The sequence below is a fragment of the Marmota monax genome, unplaced genomic scaffold, assembly GCF_021218885.2.
Source record: "Marmota monax isolate L192 unplaced genomic scaffold, Marmota_monax_Labrador192_F-V1.1 WCK01_AAM20220418_F8-fsc00033, whole genome shotgun sequence".
Lineage (NCBI taxonomy): Eukaryota > Metazoa > Chordata > Mammalia > Rodentia > Sciuridae > Marmota > Marmota monax.
The window spans coordinates 3,508,735-3,533,588 of NW_026694282.1; the positions used below are offsets into that span (position 1 = coordinate 3,508,735).

The window sequence follows — 24,854 nt, forward strand, 5'->3', positions numbered from 1 at the left end:
ACTTTGAAATACAATGAAAGTTACCGCTTTTCTATTTCTACTGTACCTTAAATCCCCCCCTCAGTTCTTGTCCAAGGATTGTGGAACCTTTTCTGCAAAACTGTGGCACCAGCTCAATGCACATCTTCTTACTAAACTTAATAGTAAGGACATATTTTAAGGATAAAGAAAGGACATTATTGAGTATTTGAAGTTTATAAAGAAAGAAGTCAAGAAGGAAAACCAACCAAACAAACAAGAGAATTATAAAGAAAAGTAGGTCTTATTTCTTTCACCATGTTCCAAATTACTAATTTCAGATTGGTCCGAGGACCCAACCTGTTGGGCTGAGTGGAATATGCTCACTCTGATCCAGCCAACGAATAAAGAAACTGGTATAAAGATTCAAAGGAAATCATGACTCTTGCAAACAAAAGACAAAGGGTGTACAAAGGATCATAATTCAAGTGGGAAACTGCTTGATGGTCCCAGCTCAGCACAAGGATTTCCACTTCTCCTTGACATCAGTCAGCTGAATGTCAGACGTACCTAAGGCAGTTTTGCTAAGGGGTGTGAGAAAACACTTAAGTCTAAAATCTATTCCCCTCATCCTCAAGGAGTTTACGATAGCGCTGGAGAGATTAGCCGTGTAACTAACACTCCTGGGCGGTCAATGAAACATGACAAATGAGTTGGCAGAGGCCTTGAAAGAAGAGAAATTCATAGTTAAAGATCATTTGGGGCTGCAAGCTTGTCAAGGAAGGCTTTAAAAGGCGGGATGAGAGCTAGGCCTTAAACGGAGGGTACGGTTAGCGGAGGACAGGAAATCCAGGCGTCCCTAGCAAAGGACTCAGGCTGGGTACTAACCAGACTAGCCCCTCCGGTCACGGCGCATGCGCAGCCCCACGCTCGCGGGCCGCGGGAAGCCTGTCAAGACCCCGCGCGCCTAGGCGGGAAAAGACACGCGCATGCGCAGATCAGCGCTCCGGGCTCGCCAGGATGGGGAAGGGGAGGTGGAGTTTCCAAGTGGGAACTTGACCCGTTACCATTAGCGGTCATGGCGGCGCGCTCGCCGTCCTCACCGCTCCCTCCGCCCTCGGCGCGACCGATGGGCCCCCGGTCCCCACGTATTGGGCGGGGAGCTGAGGTCCACACGGTACGCAGCGAAGCCTCGGGGCTTGTCAGCACAGTGCGGGAGGTCGTCTTGGATAAAAATGACATACTCTGGCGGGGCGAAGAAGGGTCAGGGGCACCGCGAGGGCCCGCGGGGGCTGCTCAGGCTCATGCTCCCCTCCTCAGCGAGCCCGTGGGGTCCAGGCGGCTAGAGGGCATCTCGGTAGAGGAGGCGAAGATGACCCGGACGCAGCTACTGGAGGAAGAGTTGAGCTGCCTAAAGGAGGAGCTGGCATTGTGTCAGGTATCTAGGACCTCCGCCGGCCTTTCCCTCCACAGCCCGGCCCCCGGGAGACGCGCTTTTCCGCCCGGCCTTGGGCTGTGTCGCTCCGCGGATTGGGGACCTCCCCGGTCCCTCCCGCGACGCCGCCTACCGGCTCCTACTGCCTTCTCGGCCTGGGGCTTGAGGGACCCGGGCTCCTGCTCCCCTGCGGTCACCCGCCAGGCAGGGCTCGCCTTCGCACCCGGGTTTGGTTTGGTCACTTGGATACATCCAAACGGCGCATCGCACCCCTTTCCGCCTTCCTCCCCGAAGTTCAAGTTCCGGTTGTGGTTGGTGTTTGTAGCGGTACCTGATCCCAGGAGTGGAGTGCAGCCCGCAAGTTGAACAGAAAAGCTTAAACACTTATGTTAAAATAAAATCCGCCAAAGAAATAGCTTGTTTTTAATTTCCAGACTCCTGCTGTTGTACTTACAGGGTCAGACTTGTAAACACAGACTCATAATCTTAAGGAAGTCTTGGGCTGGGAACTTTTACACACAATAGATGATGCTTGAGACTATTTATTAGCCAACTACAGTAATTCCATAGTTCCCATAATCCAGGAGTGAGAAATCTCATTTTTCTTCTGATCTCGCTAGTGAAAAGCATTTGCTAAGTCAGTTGCACTAAAACAACTTCTTATTTGTAGAGTTTGTGTGTACTAAGGATGATCAGCCCCACGTACATAGACTTAATTTTCCTTTAGTTTTGCCTGCTTATCACTGTCTCTTCCCGGATTTTACCGGAACCTTCCCACAGGGTTAGATTAAATGTTGGGAACTCAATAACAGGTCTTTAAATTCCTGTCTTCAAGATAGATACCAATTAGAAACTGTTCAACACCAAGGTAACTTTGTGAACAGTTTTATTAGTTTAGATTAATAAAACAGTTCATGAAATTGATTCTCTCTTGTAGTTTATTCTGTTGAATTTTTTTTTGCTGCTTTTGTAGGCCCTTGCTGAGTCAAGCTTAAGTATATCTTTGATTAAACAAATTGAGGAGGTGTTATGTACCTATTCTTCACTGGTTAAGGGGGCAAAAGGATGAATAAAAGACACCAAAGACTATCTGTCTGCCTGTCTATCTATCTATCTAAAATTCTACATACACACACACACACACACACACACACCCCTCAACTTTGGGGAGTTTAGGAATGTGAGCTCATGATAAAGGTCTTTGTTAAAAGTCATAATTTAAGACACAGTTTGCTCATGTTTTCTGCCCTTTCCTTATGCCGTTCCATAATTAGGACCTTAGCTGGCTAAGGAAATAAGTTATTTACTTTTTATAATTAAATCAGGAAGTCAGTGTGGAAAACAGCCTGATGAACCCTTTCCCTAAACCCATTCATTATTAGATTCTTTTAAAATGTGGCTCCCAATATGGCATTGGCCTTTTTGACCTTGGACATACCTGGACTAGTAAGATTATTGCATTACTATAGGCAGAGGTAAGAATATAGATATGGTCGTAATTAGCTTAGAATGATGATCCTTTTGATTCTATCATATACTGTTAGATGATGATAAGCATTCCAATAATGAAATGAAATTGGCATTATCCCACACCATAAAACTGTAGTCAAAACAGACTCTTAATATAATTGAACTCCCAATTTTTTTGTAAAGAAGTATTTCAGTGATTTAAACTCACTTTTAGATATTTTTATTCTTTCACTTATTTATTCAGGTAGAAATCACAGTACCTGAGAATGTATAATATTAAAACTGCTAGAAATTTTAACCTAAAGTTCATTTTATATCACCTTAGTAACATATATACACATTTAATTTCAGTAAGAATATTTATGATAAAGGTTTGTTATTAACTCTGATATTTTCTATTTTAAAAGATAGTGTTCAGATCTAAATTAATTCCACGTCCTTATAATGGGTCAAACATCCTGTTTGGGGAAAAGAACCCTGTTTGATCAATAAATGATCATACATAGTAGCTTCTGTTAGGTTAGTTCCTTTCCCATACTCATTTAATTTATGGGAATCAGTTATGTGTGATTGGTGGGAAAAGTTTGATTCCAGGTACCATTTCACTCCATTGGAATGCCTCAGAGTAGAAAATAAGCACTTCTCTTAATGTGAGCATCTTATCTCACTATAGGTAATTTTATTATTTAAACATTTTTTCCTATGACTGCCACATTAGCAAGCAAACTACATATAATGTTTAGCTGAAGAAAAGGTGGTTGATTTCAATGTGAAAAGCTGTCTGTATTGTGCTTACTGAGGATTGTAGTTTAGCTTCCAAATATAGCTTTTGTCCAAGGAATTTTTCAAGGGTGTTCCAAAAGGTGATTCTGAGTCCATGAAATTTATGCCCCCCCCCTTTTTTGTGGATTTAAAGCCTAATTCTATTATATTCTTAATTTTGATTATATCTTTCAAGAATGTATTGTTTGTGACAAAAGAAGCTGGAGATATGAATATATGCATGTTTATCACAATTTATAGAATACCAGGTGAGGAAAAGTAATGTTATATAGTGTTCATAAAGCTTATTTTCTGTTTTAGTAGCAACCAAAATATTTACTAAACCTACAGAGCAATTTCAGATAAAACATTATTTAGGACATTTAAATTACCAAATTTAATGATGAAAATAACTTTGGAAGCACATGATATTGGAAGTAAGAGTGTATGATCAGAGAACTAGTTCCCTTATATTTTATGTTGGAAACCTTGTCAAGTCATTCAAAAAGAAAAAAAATAAATTTGAGTATGTATTGTGGAATTAGATTCCTCCTCATTGTTAGTGGCTATATTCTAATAGGTGAACTTTTTGTGAAGTTATTTTTCATAATGATAATTTGCTGAGTGGCTACTTTATGTCATATTTGCAAACAAATTCCTTCCATGGTTTCCTTGAGTTCTGATGGGCAAATTATTTGTTTAAATGTAGGAAATAGTTTTTGAAGGTTTGGTGAATTCATTCCTCCATTAGAGGCAAATTGAAGGCCTAATATGTTTCCAAAATGAATCCATGTGTTGGGAGAGTAGGTACCCACTTCAAAAGGGGCAGTTTTGGGTGTTTGTGTTTATATTGACCGTGTCTATTTCCATAGAAGCTGATAAGTAAAAGACAAAAACCAATCTACCTCTAAGGAAATTTTGAATCAAGTCATCTATCATTTAGTCAGCTGTTTCATAAGCTAGGGGCTGTTTAATAAACTTTATGAGAAGGATTAGGAATTTTTAAGTATTTGATTGTGTTTGAAAGTTCTGTACAGAAAACAAATAATTTTATTATGAGTGATTTTAAAGGCTTTTAATTTAAAAAAATTTAAAAAATATCTTTAAGTGTCTGAAATAGGGAAAATACAAAGAATGTGATTGGCAATAGTTTCCTTGTTTATATATTGTTTGGAACAGTTTGGAAATTAGTTCTGTGGTTTTTTTTTTTTGGAGTGGTTAACTTTTTCTATATGAGAAGGATCTTGTTAATAATTAGAGGGATAATCCACATTAAATTTAATATGACATTCAAATAATTAAAACAAAATTCTTGGGCTGGGGTTGTGGCTCAGTGGCAGAGCACTTGGCTCGCACATGTAAGACCCTGGGTTCGATCCTCAGCCCACATAAAAATAAATAAATAAAATAAAGGTATTGAGTCCAACTACAACTAAAAAATAAATATAAAAAACCCGCACAAAATTCTTAATAGTCTTGCAATCCATTTTAAAAATTTTTAAATTTCAGTGCTGCTGGGAATTGAATTTAGGGACTTGTCCATGCTAGGCAAGCACTCTGTTGAGCTATACCTCTGGCCCTTCATTTGTAGCATTTTATTATTCGTCAGAAGTCTTACTTTGGTTTTCAAATTAGTAGACATGATGGCTGTACTTAATAATAATGTATTACATGCTTGAAAATTGGTTAAGAGAATAGATTTTAATCTTTCTTACCACCAAAAAAGCTTACATGAAATAATGGATATGTTAATTATTTTGATTTAGCCATTTCACAACATATATGAAAATTTCATATAACTATAAATATAAGCCATTTTGTCAATTAAGAAAATAAATTTACCAACCCCCTCCCCCCACAAATTCTAGAAGGCTGAGTAAATATATTTATAATCTAGGAGAAGACAAGACATTTCTAACTAGTACCTAAAATCCACAAGCCACCAGGGGAAAGATGTATAAATTTGAATATATGACATTAATAACTACTGTTTTTCAAGAAAATTCCCATTGTAAGTAAGTTAAATAAGCAAGAGCAGTCTGGAAAAAAGTATTTCTAACCCACTTGGCAGGCATAAACCTAATTTTATAATGTCCTCTAAGTTTCAATAGCACCTCTTATATTTCATTGGCAGAACTTGGGCACATAGCCATAAGACAAGAAAGGCCAGTGTGATAGTTGGCCAGCAAAGTACCAAAATAGTTTCTGTAACTAAAAGAAGAGAATGGATAATGGAGAAAGATATTAATTCAGGTATCTGCCACATAATCAAACAAATACAGGATTATTAAATGAAATATGCCATGAAAAAAGAAGGACAAAGGGTAAGGGGTTGCAGAGACTTGTGAGTCTTGATAGCTTTTATAAATATGGTAGTCAAGGAAGACTTCCCTTAAGGCAGTGATATTTAAGCAAAGACTTGAATGAAGTGAAGGAGTAATCTATATAAAAATCTGGTAAGTAGTACATTATGTGCAAAGACCCTACTGCAAGTAGAGTAACAAAGTCATTGTGAACAAAGGGCAGAGTGATAGATGAGGCTAGAGCTACGTGTAAGGATGATGTGGGGTTTTTAGGTTTGGTAAAGAGTTTGGATTATCTTCCTAATCTAATGGGAACCAATTGGAGAGTTTTGAATTGTAAGGCTAGGAACCATTGAAGAGAGCTAAGAAAGAAATGGTGTTGATTTCGATGAGGGAGATGGTAGTAGAAATGGTGAAGGTGATTGGAATTGGGATGTATTTTTTAGTGCCATTTACTGATGGTTTGGATATAAAGTATGAATAAAAGAGCAATCAAGATTGCTTTCTGCATTTCAGGTTTTTGAATTAATGAGTAGATGATGATGATGCCATTTTCTGAGATGCAGTGGGCAGATGTGTAAGATGGTAAAAAATCAAGAATGTTGTTTGGACAAATTAAATTTAAGATGCCTATTAGGCATTCAAGAGAATCATCAGGTAGCCAGTTGGAGCTATAAGTGTGGACATAAGAGTACAGGGGACAGTTAGAAAGATAAGTCTTAGTGAAGAGTTTGTATGTAAAACCATGAGACTGACATGAGGTCTACATGGGTAGTAGCTTTGAACATATTAATGTGAGGATTTTTCAGAAAATATTGATGCTTGAATCTTACTTGAGACCAATTAATCAGAATTTCTAGATTGTCACTATTTTTTAAAAGGTCCTCAAAATTGATTTCTAACTGTCTACTAGAGTTAATAACAATTGACTTTTGTGATAAGGATTGAAACTTTCAGTTGTCCATTTGATTTGATAGTATCTTGAATAAGAATTTTATCACATGGGGAGAGAACTCTTTTGGAAGATACTGTAGAGTGAAAAGGAGGTGCGGTCTTAAATTATCTTGCTGAAAAGGGGAGCTGAAAACTGGTGTAATAGTTGCAGGGCAATTTTAAAGTAAATTTGCCTTGATATTTAGTATTTCAGTATTTGCATCCCAAAATGCAAGTGATAGAAGTATTAAAAGTGAATATGGGTTACCAATATAAGACATTAAAATAAAGCTTTCCTGCCATTCTTTCAAATAATTCACTGACATAGAACCTAGGGATCAAGGAATATGTTTTTTGTTTTTAAATTTAATGTAATGTTTTATCTGATGACTATATAAAGCAATGCACTTAAAATACCTTTTTCTTTTCTTTTTTTTCCTTTAAGGCTGATAAAGAATTTGTATGGTCATTGTGGAAACGCCTCCAGGAAAAAAATCCAGATCTCACACAGGCTGTCAGTTTAGTTGTGGAAAGGTGAGTTCCCAAATTAATTTTTCATGAGTATTTGGATTGTTGAATTTGTTTCATTATAATATACTAGCTTTTTGTTGCTGTGACAAATATGTTCCTAGTAGTCCATTTTGCTGTCAGTGGATTAATCCACTGATGAAATCAATGCCCTCATGTTCCAACCACTTCTCAAGAGCCCCACTGCTGAACATTTCTCCACTGGAGACTAAGCCTTCAACACATGAGCCTTTAGAGGACATTCTAGATCCAAACTACAACAATTTCTCTTCAGTGTTAAACTTAAAACTTGTCATGAATGCCCTGAAGAGATTATTGATTTCCAAACAAATGTGGAACAGAGTATTATAATTATTGGATTTATTACAACAAGGGCCAATTCACCAAGTACAGATAGGGCTTAATTTCCTGTTTATATTCTGACATATTTGGGGAATTTGCAGGTAAGAGAAAACTATTACTTATATACTATGTGAGTGTGGGTATTTGTGTGTGTGCATTTGTATTGAGCTATTATACCACAATTGAAAAAATTGAAGAAGTTCCTGCTATTTGACTTCTTACTCCATAGACTGTCCCTGCGGACTTCCTAGACCTTATTCAGTTTTCCCCTAAGATAACTGCAGTATATACTTGAAAGCCTGGGATGACCTTGCCAGAGTAGAGTAAGTAGTCTAGAATAGGTTGAGAGATTTTACTTGTATTACTCTGTAGGGGATGCCCAGTCATTTAACTATAGATTATTGGGCCTCTCTTTGGTCATTAGAAATAGTCTAGTGTTGCTGGATAATACTTACCAAACATTTGGTATACAGTAGTCCCATGATGCTTAGAACAGCACTTAAAACACTTGCTTTCCTATTAAGTGAATTTCATTATATTTCCTAAATGAGAAGCTAAACATATGGATGCCTTTCTCTTTTCTTTTCCCTTTTTTCTTCATTGGAATCATGATCATAAAATCTGAACATCATTTTTGATAACTTGAACTGTATTTACTTTTGGAGTCTCTGGCACTGGGATTATTCCTACTGGCTGGAATTTGACTTGTTAAAATCTGTGATGCATACTTAACTATGTCCTATTTTAGTATTCTTGACTGTTGTAGACTCTTAAAACGTGTAATCAGTTTCTCCTCATGTTGCTGATATGCTAATTTATCAACCAGGTTTCACCTTTTGATGATCAGAAATAAGTCCTTTGTTCAAACACTGGTTGTTACTTCTTCAATCATCTTGGGATGATATGTGATCTGTCTCCCTTTATTTTTTAATTTGAAGCAGGCTAAGCTTTCTAGGGAAGGTCTTGGGACTTCAGTTGTCATTTCTGTGATACTTCTTCCTTCTCTCCTTTTATTTGTGAGTTTATTTCAACTTTTTGAAAACTGTCCATAATTTGTACTTTCTACTTGGTTGAGGAGAAGCAAATATTAAAATATCATGAGGCCATTTTCCTCATCCTTTATAATTCCTTTTAATATTTATAATATACTTAATGTATGTTTTTATAAGAGTGTATATACAAAATTTGTATTTTATAAAAAAATACACATATTAGAGGCAGGTACTTAGAAGCCTTTCATGTATATTGAAATAACATGTATAACATGTTACACATGTGTATACATGTATAACAGGATAATGTGTATTGAAATTTTTGGAGATTACTGTTTTATAGCTGTCATTTTCAAAATTCATTATACCCAAGATATACTTGGACAATTTAACAAAATGTAGCTTTGTCAGGCTTTCTCAGTCTACTTAATCTCTATTGGTGGATGTAGCTCAGTGGTAGGGTGCTTGCCTAGCATGTTTCAGGCTCTTGATTTTTTAAATTGGAAACCTATAGTTGCATTTATAATTTTATGACTGTGTAAATGTTTATTTTTCAGAGAACCGTGTAGTATGTTTGAATCCATTGAGAAATGAAAATTGTATGGATCTCAATCTGTATCTTTCAAAAAAATATTCTAAATATCAAAGTCAAGAAGATTATGGAAAGAACCTATTATCTGACCCAAAATAATTAATTACCATTAATTACCCAAACAAAAGTCTTGGTTTTCCTGGACAATATTTTTCAATATCTAATTTACCTTATTTGTACTTTCTTTTATAAAGACTGCCAATATTCTTTGTAAGACATTTGCCTAATGGGCTAAAGATATTTTTCCTTGGGTTTTTTGCCTTAAGGTGTGGATTTGGACCAGTTGCTTTCTAAACCTACTCTCAGCTGTCAGCCTAGGTTTTCTTTATTGTACACCTGCACTTACTCTGTAGTTTCTAGTGTCTTATATCTTCCTTTTCCTTTAGGTTGGATTATTTTTTCAAGTGTTTCCTCAAAAAGAATGTGCTGGTGGTATATTTTCTGACTTCTTATATGTCTCAAAATGTTCTTTTGCCTTTATGTTTGCTTGATACTTCAACTGAATACAAAATTTTATGTTCATGTAGTTTCCCTTGGATTTTTGAAAGCATAGCTCTGTTATCTTATTTCAGTATAGCATTGTGCTACTGTTAGAAATACCAAGGTGCCACAAGAAATCAGACATGTGCTTGATAGTGGGTGAGTAAAGCAAACTTTTACTCTTGCCAGAAGGGTTTCCTACTGGAATCTGGGTGGCAAGTGCACCTGGGTGGGCAGTCTGCCTGCGTATATTCCTAACACCTAATGGCAGTTCTGTCCTTTACTCTGATTGGAGGAGTTCAGTGTTATAATCTATGCAATTGGCTAATTTTAAAATTGGGGTGGGCAAAAGGAAGGACTATAATTAAAATGGCTATAATTGTATCCAATTAAGGCTATATTCTGAAAATGGGCCACCAGACTTTCTATTTCTCACAAATCTCTGCTTTTTCTATTTTACAACTTTCGGCTTTATTTTCATTGTAACCTTTGGTATTGCTCTCCATTCTAGATATATTAACTTTTTGAGGTGGAAATTGCCCATGGTAATGCATTCTCTGCTTTTTAGCAGTTCAGATCCCCATCCTGGTGATTAGGAGCACTTGGTAAGGTCCTTTCCAGATCACTTGAAGCTTGTGTCCTTCATTAAAAATCAAGTCACCAGGCTGGAAGTGATGAATTGTAAACTCTAGATTCTGAGATTCCTCAGAGATCACTCTTGAGAATGTGTGAGAAACCTCTTGACTCTTCTGTCAGTGGTGCCATCTACTAGGATGGTTCAGAGTCTTGCTGACTGCATGCTGTTTCCCTTAGAAGCACCAGAGACATTTCCTTCTCCTGTTACCCTTTTTGTTGCAGAATGTGCATTGGTTGTCTTCCTCTAGGGTCCTCTCAGTTCCCCTGATCAGGAGGTCAGTTGACTCACCAGAGTTGTAGAGCCCTTAAAGGGGTCCCATGATTCCCTGGGTCCTGACTGACTTTAGAGGGCAAGGGCCAAAATACTGGATACCTTTTCCTTGAACCTTTTACTTCCTTTTATTTGATTTCTAAGTTTTGGTTTTAAACATCTAGCAGGTGAGTTTCACCAGTAACTTTAATGTCTATAATTTTATAGTTATCCCTTCCATTTAACTGGGGTTAGTATTAGCACTCAAAGTCAGCTTATATCCTATTCTGCCCTGTAGGCGATGGCCTATTATCTCAAATTAACTCAGATTCTTCTGTTAGAAGGAGTACTTTTTCAAAACATAAACAGGCAAATGTTATGAAGGTCTATAAGGAAAATACTAAATGAAATATATCTATAAGACCAAAAACATATTCAGTTTGTTTAATAGTGTTGAACATAATTTCTATAATAATACTACATATTTGGTATCTATTTTGCCTCCACAAAGACACATAAATATATCAAGTCAGTTACATATGAGGCCCTGTACAAATTTTACTTTCTTTTAAAACTCTTTTATAATTTTACATAGCTTTAATAATTTACCCAAACCTTTACTTAATTTTGTATTATATCCCTTGGTTATTTTGAGATCACAGAACTCTTTATAACAAAAATCTATCTTTTGAACACAACTTTAAGTACTCTTAAGTCTAGCCTACTTTGGAGCCATCGTAACATGGAGTAGGGTGTGAGGCAGAGACTTACCTCAGGTAAGGCAGGGCTGTTGACAACACAATACAACATTACATCTGAAATATAAGTCAAACAGAAACTAAGAGAGCTCTTAACTTTTTTGTGGCAAAAAGTTTTTATGTTCTACATTGTGGAACATAAACAAACATAAACAAACCAGGCTCTCATTACTTTTCAAAAATACATTTAAATTTCCATCCCAGTGTAAAGAGTAACACAAAGTTTTATGTATAACTTATTGATGAAAAGTTATTTTTATCCAATTATAAAATATTAAATAACATACATAAATCTCAAACTAAATTTATTATTTCTATATAAGTCTGAAAGAGTCTACTGCTATAGACAACTCTAGTTTCGAAAATAACAGCCTGGTAATGTATTCCTAAGCTTTACATTTTAAAATACTTGTATATTTCATCCCAGGGGAGGGATCATACAGTCTGGGATATACAAAATCTGTGCCTTAATCTTTTTTCTCCTAGGTGACATTCAGGGGTTAGAGCCAATTTTGATAACGCATACATGATATGGACACAAGAACCCATGACATAGAATACACAGGTTAAAATAAAGCATGTCACAGATTTTTACAGAATGACTCAGACATGAAAAGGGTTTTTGCATTTGGGACCATTAAGAATAGAGTCTGCCAGCCATGTCAGATGCTGAAATCAAAGGTTCAGATGGCCATTCATCCTCCATGGGGGCAGATATACTTCCACCATTATTAGTTTACTTACCTGCTCAGGACTTTTCAAAGGAAAAGAAGATTTGTATATATAGGATCTTTCCATTGTTCTTCCTTGTCCTTAGACCTGGAATTTTTTTAAAAAAATATTTATTTATTTTTTAGTTTTTGGTGGACACAATATCTTTGTTTTATTTTTAAGTGGTGCTGAGGATCAAACCCAGTGCCTCACACATGCTAGGCGAGTGCTCTACCTCTGAGCCACAACCCCAACCCAAGACCTAGAATTTTTATTGACCATTTTCTTCTTGTAGCTTCCTATAAACACCCGTGTGTTCAATCCCCCTTAATGGGAATTTCTTACCCCCCTCTTTCCCCATCCTGTTCTCCTGAATGTGGCCTCATGTTTCTGAATAGAGGCTCATTCACACTCACACAACCTCTGGGATATTCCAACCACTAAGGGAATGCTTCTCTCTTGAGCTTGAGAATAGATTTTCCTGCCTTCATTTGTACACAGGGTTTTGCGGTCACTAAGGGGCTTGCTTGCTCCCTTTCCCGAAGTTGTCAGTTCATATCAACTAGGGTCCATTGCTGGTCCCAGGGATCCTGGTTTCCTCCCCTGTTTCAAGGCCACTGCACCAAGGCAGCAAGACATGTCTCCTCTAAGGAAGGGGGATTCCCATGAACCCTAGGCAATGTATGGAACACCATGTTGGGTCAAAATTATTTGAAGTACCAAGTGCAATAAGACCTGCTTGCAAGTGGGTGGGCAAGGCAAAAACTTTTACTTTAGCCAGAATGGTGTGCTACTAGAACTGCTTTCAAGAGCACCTGGGCAGGCAGTGTGCCTGCTGCTTATTGGCTAATTTTAAAACTGGGGCGGGCAAAGGGAAGGTCTGTAATTTAAATGGCTACAACTATATCCAATTAAGGCTGTAGTCTAAAAATGGACTGTTGGACTTTCTAGTTCTTACGCTACAAACAATCCCAGTGCCAGAGTGATTCTTGTTTATTTCTAGATATTCACTTGAGTCTTTCAGGATTATCTCTTTATGTGTAATATTGTGAAATTTCAATATTATCTGTTTATTTTAATCTCTAAAAAATCTGTTTCAGCTTTTTGTAGGACTTTTTAATCTCAAAACTCAAGATTTTAATTGAGAAAATATTCTTTTATTTATTTTTTCATTTTTGGCATTGTTGTCTTTTGACACTCATCAGAGGTTGAAACTTCTAGCATTAGCCTCCTTTATCTTTTTTCTCCAGTTCTATCCTGATTGGTCTTTTTACTTCATCTTCCATTATAAAGCGAATTTTTTTTTCTATTTGCTTTATGCTGTGGTCTGAATGTTCGTATCCCACCCAAAATTCATGGTGAATGGCCATATTATCCTGATTGTTTGCATGCCTTATAAATTTTTCTTGGAAAGTGGCCATTTTAGATTTTATATTATAACAAATCTGGTTACTATTCTTCTCCCCCATCTCTGGGCCTGTTATTGTTATTTCCAGTGTAATCTATTTTAAATGGACTTTTCAATTTTTCTGATTGTAATGTTTAAGTTCTTTCTGTTTTTTTTGATTATATTCATTTGTAAGGGTAATTTCTATTTGTCTTTCCTAGTCTTTCCCATTGATGTTGATGATTTTCTTTAAATGTATGACAATCTTTTATTGACCTTTAATGTTTTTGTATAAAAGTCCATATTGCTTTATGTATGTATGTTACTCATTTGAGTTTGCTTTGCATTTTGTTTATTGAGTATAGTGTTTACATTCATTTATATTTATTACAGTTATTATACAGTCATTACAGTCATTTCCATTTATTAATAGTAGTTGAGTTCTATGTCACTGCAAACACTGAAGTAGCAAATACTGAACCATTACCCCTGTAGGAAATACAAGGTTAGGTTCTTGTGAGCATTCGGTCACAACAATTTTGTGAATGGTTGAACATATAATCTTTCTTCATTTGTTTCACTTTAAAGATACCTTATTTGCTATTTATTGTTTATTCATTAACATTAATCTCTTTGCCCATAGCACTAGAACTTAGGCCTTACCAAACTTCTCTAACAAACTCTTTTCTATCTAAGGTATATCACAGCCTTCTTTCACTTAGAAACAATAGACAGCAGTTCAGCACTACTCTTGATTATCCTTTTAAACAGTAAAATCATCAACAGAAAGTACAAATACGTGTAAAATATGATATTAAGTAGGCCATGAAAATGACCCTTATATTTACATTATGACAGCTAAAAAAAGAAGGCAGATTGTCACTATTTGATATCAGCTGAGAACATGTGTATTGGATGGCTCAAATTTTTTGATACTCTGTGCACATCTGCAAAACTGTTGTGAGTATTGACTTTGGTGTTAAGAAATAAATTTTAGTGTAGGCAAGTTCAGAAATTCTGAATCTGCAAATAAGAATTGATTATCTCTAAGAGAGTTTTCTTTTTAGCATAATGATGATAGTATTTTCATACTTAGACTTCTGTAGTTAATTTCTGTTCTAATTAAATATCTGTTCTAATTAAATATCTAATATTTTTAATTGCAGATTTCTTTGTCTCATACTTTAAAAGAAGTTTGTTTGTAGGAGGATCCAAACTCAGCCTACCTTCCTGAATGTATAGGGTCCTTTTCTTTCTTTTTTTGTTTTTAGTATATCTCATGAGTTTTAACACCTTCATCTTTCCTTTGCTACTTTTCATTTGTCAAGTGACTATTTTCTAATATAGTATTCTCACTTATTTATTTTTTCACAAAACTTTAAAAGTATTTTAAAGTGACTTCTCTATGGTTTACTGTATATAACTTACCAGAATAAGCCTCAGATTAAAAAAAATTATTAGTTTATTATAATTGTTTATTTGTACATGAATACAACATACTTTGGTCACTTTCATTACATAATCAGCTTCAACTTTATTGAAATTTAATTCTGGTGTATATAGAAATATAGGTGCTATATGAATCTATTCTCCTTCACCCTTTTTGTGGTTGCATTTTTGTTGTATATATTACATTTATTAATGTTACATATGCATTGTTTGAATTATTGCTTCATCATCTTTAGTCATTTTCTTAGTACAGTACAGCTTTTTTTCTAACTATCTCTTTTGTGCTATAACTGGCAAATGTATTACGTACATTATCTTGATATATATTATGAGCCAATTAGTGCATTATATACACATTTTATGAAATTGCTTTTAAAATTAGTTAAGGGAAAAAAGGAGAAAAATACACATTTAAATTATCTTTTATTATAATTCCATGATTACCTTTACCAGTGATTTTTTTTTTTTTGGTATGGATGCAAATTACTTTCCGAGGCAACTTTTTGAAGTTTATTTTTTCTTTTTAAATTTATTTCTCTTTTTTGATGTTCTCCATTGTGGCATTATCATCATACCTTCCTTTATTTCTTTTTATTTTTAAAATTTTAGTTGTAGATGGATACAATCTGTTATTTATTTTTATGTTGTACAGAGGCTCAAACTCAGTGCCTCATACATGCTAGGCAAGTGCTCAACCACTGAGCTATAACCCCAGCCCTTCCTTTATTTCTTTAAACATTTTTTGAATTTTTTTTTTCTGATGAATCCAACATGTAGTCTCTCCTTGCTAGTTTCTGTTGCCTTTTTTCATTGGTATACTTTCATATTTTCTTGATTCTTTGTATGCCTTGTAAGTTTTTCTTGGAATGTGGACATTTGAAATATTATAATTGTAGCAAATCTAGTCCTAGTCTCCTCTGCTCAGCACAGGCTTGTTATTGTTATTTCCTTGTTTAATTGCTTGGTGACTGCCTGGATTACTTTAATGAAATCTGTTTACTTTCTTACTGTGTTTAGAGTCTGAGGTTGTTCCTGAGACAGGTACAAATTTGGGGATGTCCACAATCACACTGTTATGACAGTGGTTTTCCTAGGGCTCTCTTTTTTCTTTCCTTGATGTATCCAACTATTAAACTCTACTAATTGCCAGTGGCTGCTTGTTCAATTGTTAACATTGCTCTAGGACTTAAATTGCTCTATGAGCCAATTCATTCAATATGTGGTTCTTTTGAAGTTTCTTAGTTGGTGTTTGACAGTTTTTCCACCCCTGAAGTGCTCTTCCTAGTTGATTCCTGCAAGCTATCAGGCCTACAGTTTAGCTTATATCTTGTATCTGCTCCCAGTTACAACCCCCAAGAGTACCCCAAGCTTGAACCTCTCTATATTGTGTGGCAAATGAAGTAGTTTTTCTTCGGAGTACCTGGGATTGAACCCAGGGGTGCTTAGCTACTGAGCCACTTAGTCTCACTAAGTTTCTGAGGCTCAAATTTTTTGATACTTTGTGCACATCTGCAAAACTGTTGTGGGTATTGACTGAGGCTGGCTTTGAATTTATAATTCTCCTGCCTCAGCCTCCTGAGCTGTAGGATTACAGGCATGCACCATTTTTTTTTTGAAAAGAGTTTAGGACCTGTTTCTCATCCTACTTCTCTCTCCAGGCCAGATTTCTGAGCCAGGGTGCTATGGATAAGACAAGTATCAGGTGGTCACACTGTAAGTATGAGAGCTCTGTGGAGGGGAAGCAGCTCTGAGACTCTTGGTTTGCTTTTACTGGTGTGGAACCATTGTGTCACAAGTAGGGCAAAGTCATTTGGGTCTCAATGTGCTGCACTCAAGGTAAAGATTTTATTCTTTAAGTTGGGAGTTCCCATCTCTCAACTGTACTTGAGTTAGACTTCGCCTTAATGTCAGTCAGCTGAAACAGAATAAAAAATACTGTTTTTTTTTCCTCCTGGGAAGAAAGCCTTCCAACTGGGAGCTAGGTGGAAGGAGACCTGCATTTTTGGCTATAACTGTCTGGAGTGGAGTCTTCACCCTATTGTGCTGGAAGGGCACAAGAATGAAAATGGTCTTAATTCAGGTACCACAGATACTTTTCTTTCTTGGTGAATTTTCATAAACAGGTATTTCTTTATTTGCTGTAGGTGGTTATTTTTGTTTTTGTGATTTTCACCATTTTAAATAGGGAGTGAATTTAGGGAAATTTTTACAGTGTCATGTCCAAAGTTCATCTCTCAATGTTTTATGCTGCTAAATTTTGGGGTAATTTTAAATCCAGATGTAGATAACTTATATATTGCATCAAAAGATATATCCGGCGGCTGGGATTGTGGCTCAGTGGTAGAGATGCTGGGTTCAATCCTCAGCACCACATAAAAATAAATAAGTAAAATAAAGGTGTTGTGTCCACCTACAATCAAAAAAATGTTATAAAGAAAGAAAGAGATATAACCAGGGCTGGGGATTTAGCTCAGTTGGTAGAATGCTTGCCTCCCACACATGGGGTTTAATCCCCAGCACCACACACACACACTCACACACAGATATATACAATTGCATTTGTGATGAATATTACCAAATCATCAATTTAAGAAGTTGTACCAATTTATAATTCCACAAGAAACCCAAAAAGGTGTCTGATTTCTCTACATCCTAGACATTGTAAGCAAAAATAGCCAAAATGGGAGCAGACATCAATGGATTAGCAATGCTTTTTATTAAGGAATAGAGTCAATCAGTTAGCATCAGAGGGGCACATTTTTGGGGTAGAAAATGGCAACTGTTTACAAGAGAGGTCTGGTTCTAATAGGTTCTAATGAGAGTTAATCATAGCAGAATGTTTAGTGTGACTTAAATCATTAGCCACTTGGGCAGTCAGGAAACTAGTTGTGTAGGTTCAAAGCCTAAATCAGGAACAGTTGTAAAAGTTTGAAACCCATTGTTACTGGGATGAAAGTCCAGAGCCTGGAGCTCATTGTTTGCCTTCTCCACCCAGAACTCATGGTTTCTGGGAAAGGATGAAAGTCCAGAGCCCAGAGCCTATTGTTGGCCTTCTTTCTCCTGGGAGTTGTTATTCCATATCTTTCAGACTTTACATTTTTTAAAACAAATTGTTATTTTTGCTCATTTGAAAGGTAAATGATATTCTGAAATAGTTTGCACTTGGATTTCTCTTATTTTGTATTAATGAAATCTTAGAGACATTTTATATTATTCTCTGGACTTTTCCTTTTATATAGCTTTCTTTATCCATTGCCTGTGGCATTTCTAATTCATGTCCTAGGGTGCCCTTCAAACTCAGGATATTACGTATAGAACTTATTGGCTTTTCCTTTGAGTTATTTTACTACCTAACTTTCTTACTACCGTAGACATGCCATTTTATTCCTTTTCTTTAACTTTCACATCTTGAGGGTAATCTTTGATACCTTTTGGTCTCTTTTTGAACAGAAAATCAATTCCCAAGCTCAGTCACTTTCTCTTTTGCAGTGTCACTCAAATCCTGTAATTCCTCTGTGTCCTTAACTTCTAAATCCTCTATCTTGGCTCTTAGTATCTCAGCTCTGAACATCTTATTGATTTCTTCTCTAAAATCAGTTTTGTTTTACATCTTCCCCATTGAGATAAAGTAAGATATAAGACACCAAAGAAAATAATTTGTAAAATTCAAGTTAAAGTTAGTCATTTGAAATTTTAGGACTTTCTTAATGGACATCTGGAGGAAACTTGTAACTATCAGGATTAGATGCCTAGGGGATACCAAATGTTGCAAGGAAACCAGACTTTGAGATTTGGACATCCATGGCCATAATTAAAACAGATATGTGTACTACATTTACTCACTAAAAAATACCAATTGAGTGTCCTCTCATTGTCAGACACTGTGCTTAACTATTAGAGTACTTACTGTCAAGTGAAGAAAGGTGTGATTTGTAATGGAATCTGATAGGTACTATTGAAACCCAGACTTTCTCTGCTCGTGCTGAGAAAGTGTAAGTGTAAGCAACTAATCAAGGCATGCCATGTTTGCCAGCATCAGCACTTAGGGTCACAGCTGGAAAAGCTGGATTCTTATTCACTACTCTCAAGTGCTGTATTGCAGCTCTTAATGGTGGGTTATGCCCTCTAGTATTATAGCAGACCACATTACTGCATCACCAATTTCTTTCTGTTTCTGTACTTGAAAATCCAAAGGGTGAAATTCACGGACAATGAAAGGCAAGAGTGAAAGGAGTAGGATTTATTCAGATGTGAAGAATAGAAACACAATACTCTCAGGGTGAGAAGGGAACTGTTAGTAGGTTGCCACTTGAGTAAACTAATCATGTTTTGGAAACCTACCAATGCCACTGGTTCAAATTTATGTTAATCAGGTTTTGGAAGTTATCAACACTCTTGATTAGCCCCACAATCTCCATTTTGTTCTGTCTCTTCTTCTATTCACTTGCTGCTCATTGGGCCTGGGCTGGATTGCTGCTGGGCAACAGATCAGCAAGCTCTGGTTTGCCTTGGCTCTGGTTCCCCACACATCAGGCCTGCACTGGTATGGTGGGCTCAGCTGCAGTCTCTGTTTACAGCCCTTGGTCACACATGACTAGACTTCCCAGGCTATCACTCTGCTGCTTTTCCTGGGACAAGGACTTGGAATCATTGCCTTCTCTGAAGAAGTGCCCCTACCTGCCATTGGGTGAAAAAGGGCATTGACTACTCTGGCTACTTCAGGCTGAATGGGGGTGTTGAAAGGGGAGGGCAGTCAAAGTCTTTCTACAGAGGCCTGTTTAAGGGCTCCCAGGAGAAGGGGGAACTTTGTTTTGGAATCTGTAAGACCATTTGTAGTTTGGCATCTCATATATCAGGACAGTACAGAGGTTCTTGGTGGTGGTTGGCAGTTGAGTGGATGGGGCATACATAAGGTAGGGATCATATTAAGACAACAATAAACAAGACAGCAAAGTATTATTTTCTGTAAATAATTAGCACAAAGTAGTCACTGTTATTAGCCAGTCCCTGAAAACTATGAAGACAGTGACTCATTAAACTGTAGAGAGGGGATAACATGTTAGTGGAGGCCATTCCATTTACAACTTTGGAAACATTAGCAGAGTTGAGATACACACACACACACACATTTATATATATCACATTTAGTTTTTATAATGTCTTAGTTATCCTCTTGATTTACAGTTAAAATATCTAATGCCATATTTTTTCTATAAGACAGCTTTTTCCTTAGTGTTACTTTCTTTGATAGAGGGATTGCTTTAACTCTGTCATGTAGGGTTCTTTTGGAAAAGTTGACGAGGAGTTTCATGTGTCACATTACATTTTTAGAGGGATAAATATGGGGGCTATATAATTATGCCAGTGAAGCATAGATTGAGCTTACCCATGTATGAGGATAGAAAAATTTGTAGGTCTTAAATTGACCTACAACAAACTTGTGACGATGACACAGCCTTTTGTGATAGATATTCAGTCACTCCTGTATAAGAACCCTTTCATTATGACCTCCCAGTCTTATTTTTGGTAAGGCTGACACAAGTTATGTCTGACGTTATATTGAAAGAGCCATTGTCTTTTCTTTCTGAAAGTCCATGCGTGAATATGCCTTCGTTATACTCTCTTGTTGGGTGTAAGACCCAAAATTGACCTTGTTCTTATTTTCTTTTAAGAGCTCAGATTTGTCAGGTGTTACTCTTGAGAACTTGTGGGAAAACTCTTGGATCCTTCAGCTTTCCTTTACCAGTTATGCTGTCTGCCAGGATGGTTCAGGGTATTGTTACCATACATGGTGGCTTCCTATGGAAACATCAGGGTCATTTCCTTCTTCAGTTATGCTCCTCTTTACCTAATGTGCACTGTTTTTTGTTTGTTTGTTTGTTTGTTTTTCCTTTTCTCAAGTATTCTCTTGATCCTTTATAGTTGCAGGGCTCTTGGAGGAGTCCTGTAATTCCTGTGTGTGGCTGACCTAACAGGGAAGGGCCAAAATATTGGCTGTTTCTTTTTCCTTAGTCCTTTTATTTTTTTGACTTTGGTCTCCAAGTTTTGGTTTTAAACGCCAGGCAGGCCAGTTTTAGCATTCCTAAAGTGGGAGTAATAGGTTTTTACTTTAATGTCTATAATTTTATACTTACTACTTTTGTTTAATTAGGGTTCACATCAATATTGGAAGTCAGCATTATATCCTGTCTGTGCTGTAGGTGGTAGCTTATTGTCTTAACTCAGGTTGTTTTGTTAGAATACTTCTGCAAAATACTGACAGGCAACAGTTATACAGTTTTATAAGGAAAATACAAAATGATCAGAAGCAGGTTTATTTTCTGATTTACAAATACATCTCTTTTACATGATAATAAAACCTTTATGAACTCAAAGCAAGCATATATAAGCCAGGTTTTAAAATGGTAGTATGGCCCTTTTATGACAGATACAATGTGTAAAAGACAGTACTTACTTATTACTTAACTCTATTAGATCTAAGTAATCAGATGTCCCTTCTAAGAAACATTTAAAATAAGCATTTATAGTAAACATTATTAATCACATTCATGTTAGATCTAATTTATTCATCAAAAAATTTTTAAAAATTTGTTTTAATTAGTCATATATGACAGTAGAATGCACTTTAATACCTCATATATAATGGAGATTTTCCCCTTGTACTTTTGAGTAGCTTGGCTAAGTATTTATTGATTTAGTTTATTTTTTCAAAGAAACAACACTTTGTTTATTTTTTGAATTTTTAAAAATTTCAATTTCATTGATTTTGGCTCTTATTTTAATTATTTCCTGTCTCCTATTGATTTTGGTGTTGATTTGTTCTTCTTTTCCTATGACCTTGAGATGTAATGTTAGATTATTTTTAGGTGACTTTCTATTCTTTTAATGAGGACCTCAAAGGTATGAACTTTCCTTTTAGAAATTCAGCATACTGTTCCAGAGATTTTGATATGTGTATCAGTATTCTCATCTAAGTCTTTTTAAAAAAAATTTTACCCCTGATTTCTTCTGCTATCCATTCATCATTCAAAGTGTATTATTTAGTCTCTAGATGTTAGAGTAGTTTTTATTTTTTAATCTTTCCATTGATTTCTAATTTCATTCCATCATGATCTGATGGAATGTAAGATATTACCTCTATTTTTTTGTGTGTTGTGTAGAGTTGCTTTTTAGCCTTATGTATGATCTGTTTTAGAAAATGGTCCATGTGCTACCAATCAGAAAGTCTATTTAGTCATTGATGGATGATTTATTCTATATATATCTGTTAAGCCTAAATTATTAATTTTACTTTTTAGTTCTATAGCTTCTTTATTTAGTTTTTGTTTGGAAATCTATCCAGTAATAAGAGAAACATGCTAAACTCATCCAGTATTGTCATGATATAGTCTGTTTTATTCTTGATATTAAAAAGGGTTTGTTTGATATACACAGGTGCTCCATTGTTTTCAGCATACATATGTATGATTGTTATGTCTTGGTATTGTATTATTCCCTTAATCAATATGAAATGACCTTTTTTCTTTTTTTAAAAATAGTTTTTCAGTTGTAGATGGACAGAATATCTTTATTTTATTCATTTTTTTATGTGGTGCTAAGGATCGAACCAAGTGTCTCATGCATGTGAGGCAAGTGCTCTACCACTGAGCTGTAACCCCAGCCCATGAAATGACCTTCTTTATCTCTTTTGATTAACTTTGTCTTGAGGTCTACCTTATCTGATATGAGGATGGAAACCCTTGCTTTTTTATGTGATCAATGTGACTAATATGTTTTTTCCCCAAATTTTAACCTTCAGTCTGTGGATGTCTTTGCTTATGATGTTGGACACAGCATCTTGATGGTGTTTTTAAATCCAATCTGCCAACCTATGTCTTTAGATTGATGAGTTTAGGCCATTTACCCTTAGTATTATTCTGAGATATAATTTGTATTCACTGTTATTTTAATTTATTTCTAGTTTTTAATTTGTATTAGTTTCTCCTTTGTTTGACTATTATTCTAGTGTAGTACTTTCCTCTGCTGGTTTTAATTTTATTTTTTATTCTTCATGAAATATTCTATTGAGTATGTTTTGTAGTGTAGGCTTCCTAGTTGTGAATTCTTTTAACTTTTGCTTATTGTGGAAAGTTTTTATTTCATCTTTAATTCTGAAGCTTAATTTTGCTAGGTTTAGTATTCTTGGTTGGCATATATTTTCTTAAAGATCATGGTGTATATTATCCTAAGATCTGCTGACTTTTAATGTCTGTGTTGAGAAATCATCAGACATCTAGATTGGTTTACCTCTAAATGTGACCTGTTGTTTTTCTCTAATAGCCTTTAAAAATCTATTCTTATTCCATATGTTAGGCATTGGTTTTGTCAGATTTTTCACTGCTGTGACTAAAGTATATTACCAGAACAATTGTAGAGGAGCAGAAGTTCATTTAGGGGCTCACAATTGCAGACATCTCAGTCCATGGATTGACAGCTGCATTCCTTGGGGCTCCAGGTGAGGCAGAACCTAATGGCAGAAGAGTGTGGCCAAGGGAAGCAGCACATATGCTGATCAGACAGCAGAGAAAGACTCTATTCATCATATACAAAATATATACCCCAAAGACTCACCCCCAAATGTTTCAGTTTGCCCCCAGTATCCCAACCACATTCTGTCCAACTTCAGTTACCACTTAGTTAATCCCATCAGGGGATTATTCATTGATCAGGTTAAGGCTCTCATGATCCCATGATTTTTCCTCTAAACATTGCATTGTCTCACACATAAGTTTCTGGGGGATACCCCACATCAAGATCATAACAGGCATTTTCATAGTAATGTGCCTTGGTGTGGGTCTGTTTTTGTATATTTGGAGTCCTGAATGTCCTTTTATAATTGATTTTCCATTTCATTTATGAGATTGTGCAGTCTTTTAGTTTATATTTCAGAGCCTTTATCTATCCTGATGAATAAGTTTGTCCTTTTCATGTTATCCCATATTTCTTTGTAGTTCTTTTCATAATCTTTTGATGTCTTTTCTCCGTGGTCAGTTATATTTTTAAGAATATATTTTGTCTTCCTTGCCTGAAACTCTATCTTCCAAGTGGTCTAGACTGTTGGAGATGCTTTCCATTGAATTTTTAATTTGGTTTATTGTTTTCTTCATTTCAAGGATTTCTGTTTGTTCTTTTTCAGAATCTCTATCTTTTTGAAGTGATTGTCAGTTCCTGAATTTTTTCTCTGGTTTTACTCCTTACATTATCTTTTCATCACCGATCAGTTGAACTATGAACTGTATAAATCCTTTCTCTAACGTTTTCTTCCCTGTGTTGTTGATTGATTCTCCTACTGAGATATTTTAGTTTGTTTGGGATGGTTTGTTGCCCTACTTTTTAAATATTTTTTATGTGTCTACCCATTTGCCCTTTTTGCTCAGATTTGTTGTTGTTATTCAGGGTCTTTTTTGCTTCCATATGAATTTTAAGGTTTTTTTTTTCTGATTCTGTAAAGAATGTCAATGCTATTTTGCTGGGCATTGCATTAATATGTAGATTGCTCTCAGTAATATGACCATTTTAACAATATTCTGCTGATCTATGAACCTGGGAGATTTTTCCATCTTCTAGTGACTTCTTCAGTTTTATTCTTGATGGTTCTGTAATCTTCCTTGTACAGGTCTTTTATTTCCTTCAGGAAGTTTATTCTTGGTATTTTTAAAAAGGTTATTGTGGGGCTGGGGATGCGGCTCAAGCAGTAACGCGCTCACCTGGCATGCACAGGGCGCTGGGTTCGATCCTCAGCACCACATAAAAATAAAATAAAGATGTTATGTCCACCGAAAACTGAAAAATAAATTTTAAAAAAAAGGTTATTGTGAATAGAATTAAT

General features: G+C 35.8%; 1 protein-coding gene across 8 annotated transcripts in view; it reads left to right on the forward strand.

Annotated features, from left to right (window-relative positions):
- Positions 1-954: 954 nt before the first annotated feature.
- Cntln (centlein) overlaps positions 955-24,854 on the forward strand; it is a 314,434-nt gene continuing 290,534 nt past the window's right edge. For 5 of the 8 annotated variants that reach the window (XM_058586366.1, XM_058586368.1, XM_058586367.1 and 2 more), the window contains exons 1-2: positions 955-1,396; positions 7,307-7,395. In XM_058586366.1, coding sequence (XP_058442349.1) covers positions 1,037-1,396; positions 7,307-7,395 — 449 coding nt within the window. In that variant the 5' untranslated portion in view covers positions 955-1,036. The remainder of the gene's footprint in view (positions 1,397-7,306; positions 7,396-24,854) is intronic. The other 3 variants (XM_046467390.2, XM_046467391.2, XM_058586370.1) reach the window with 2 other exon arrangements.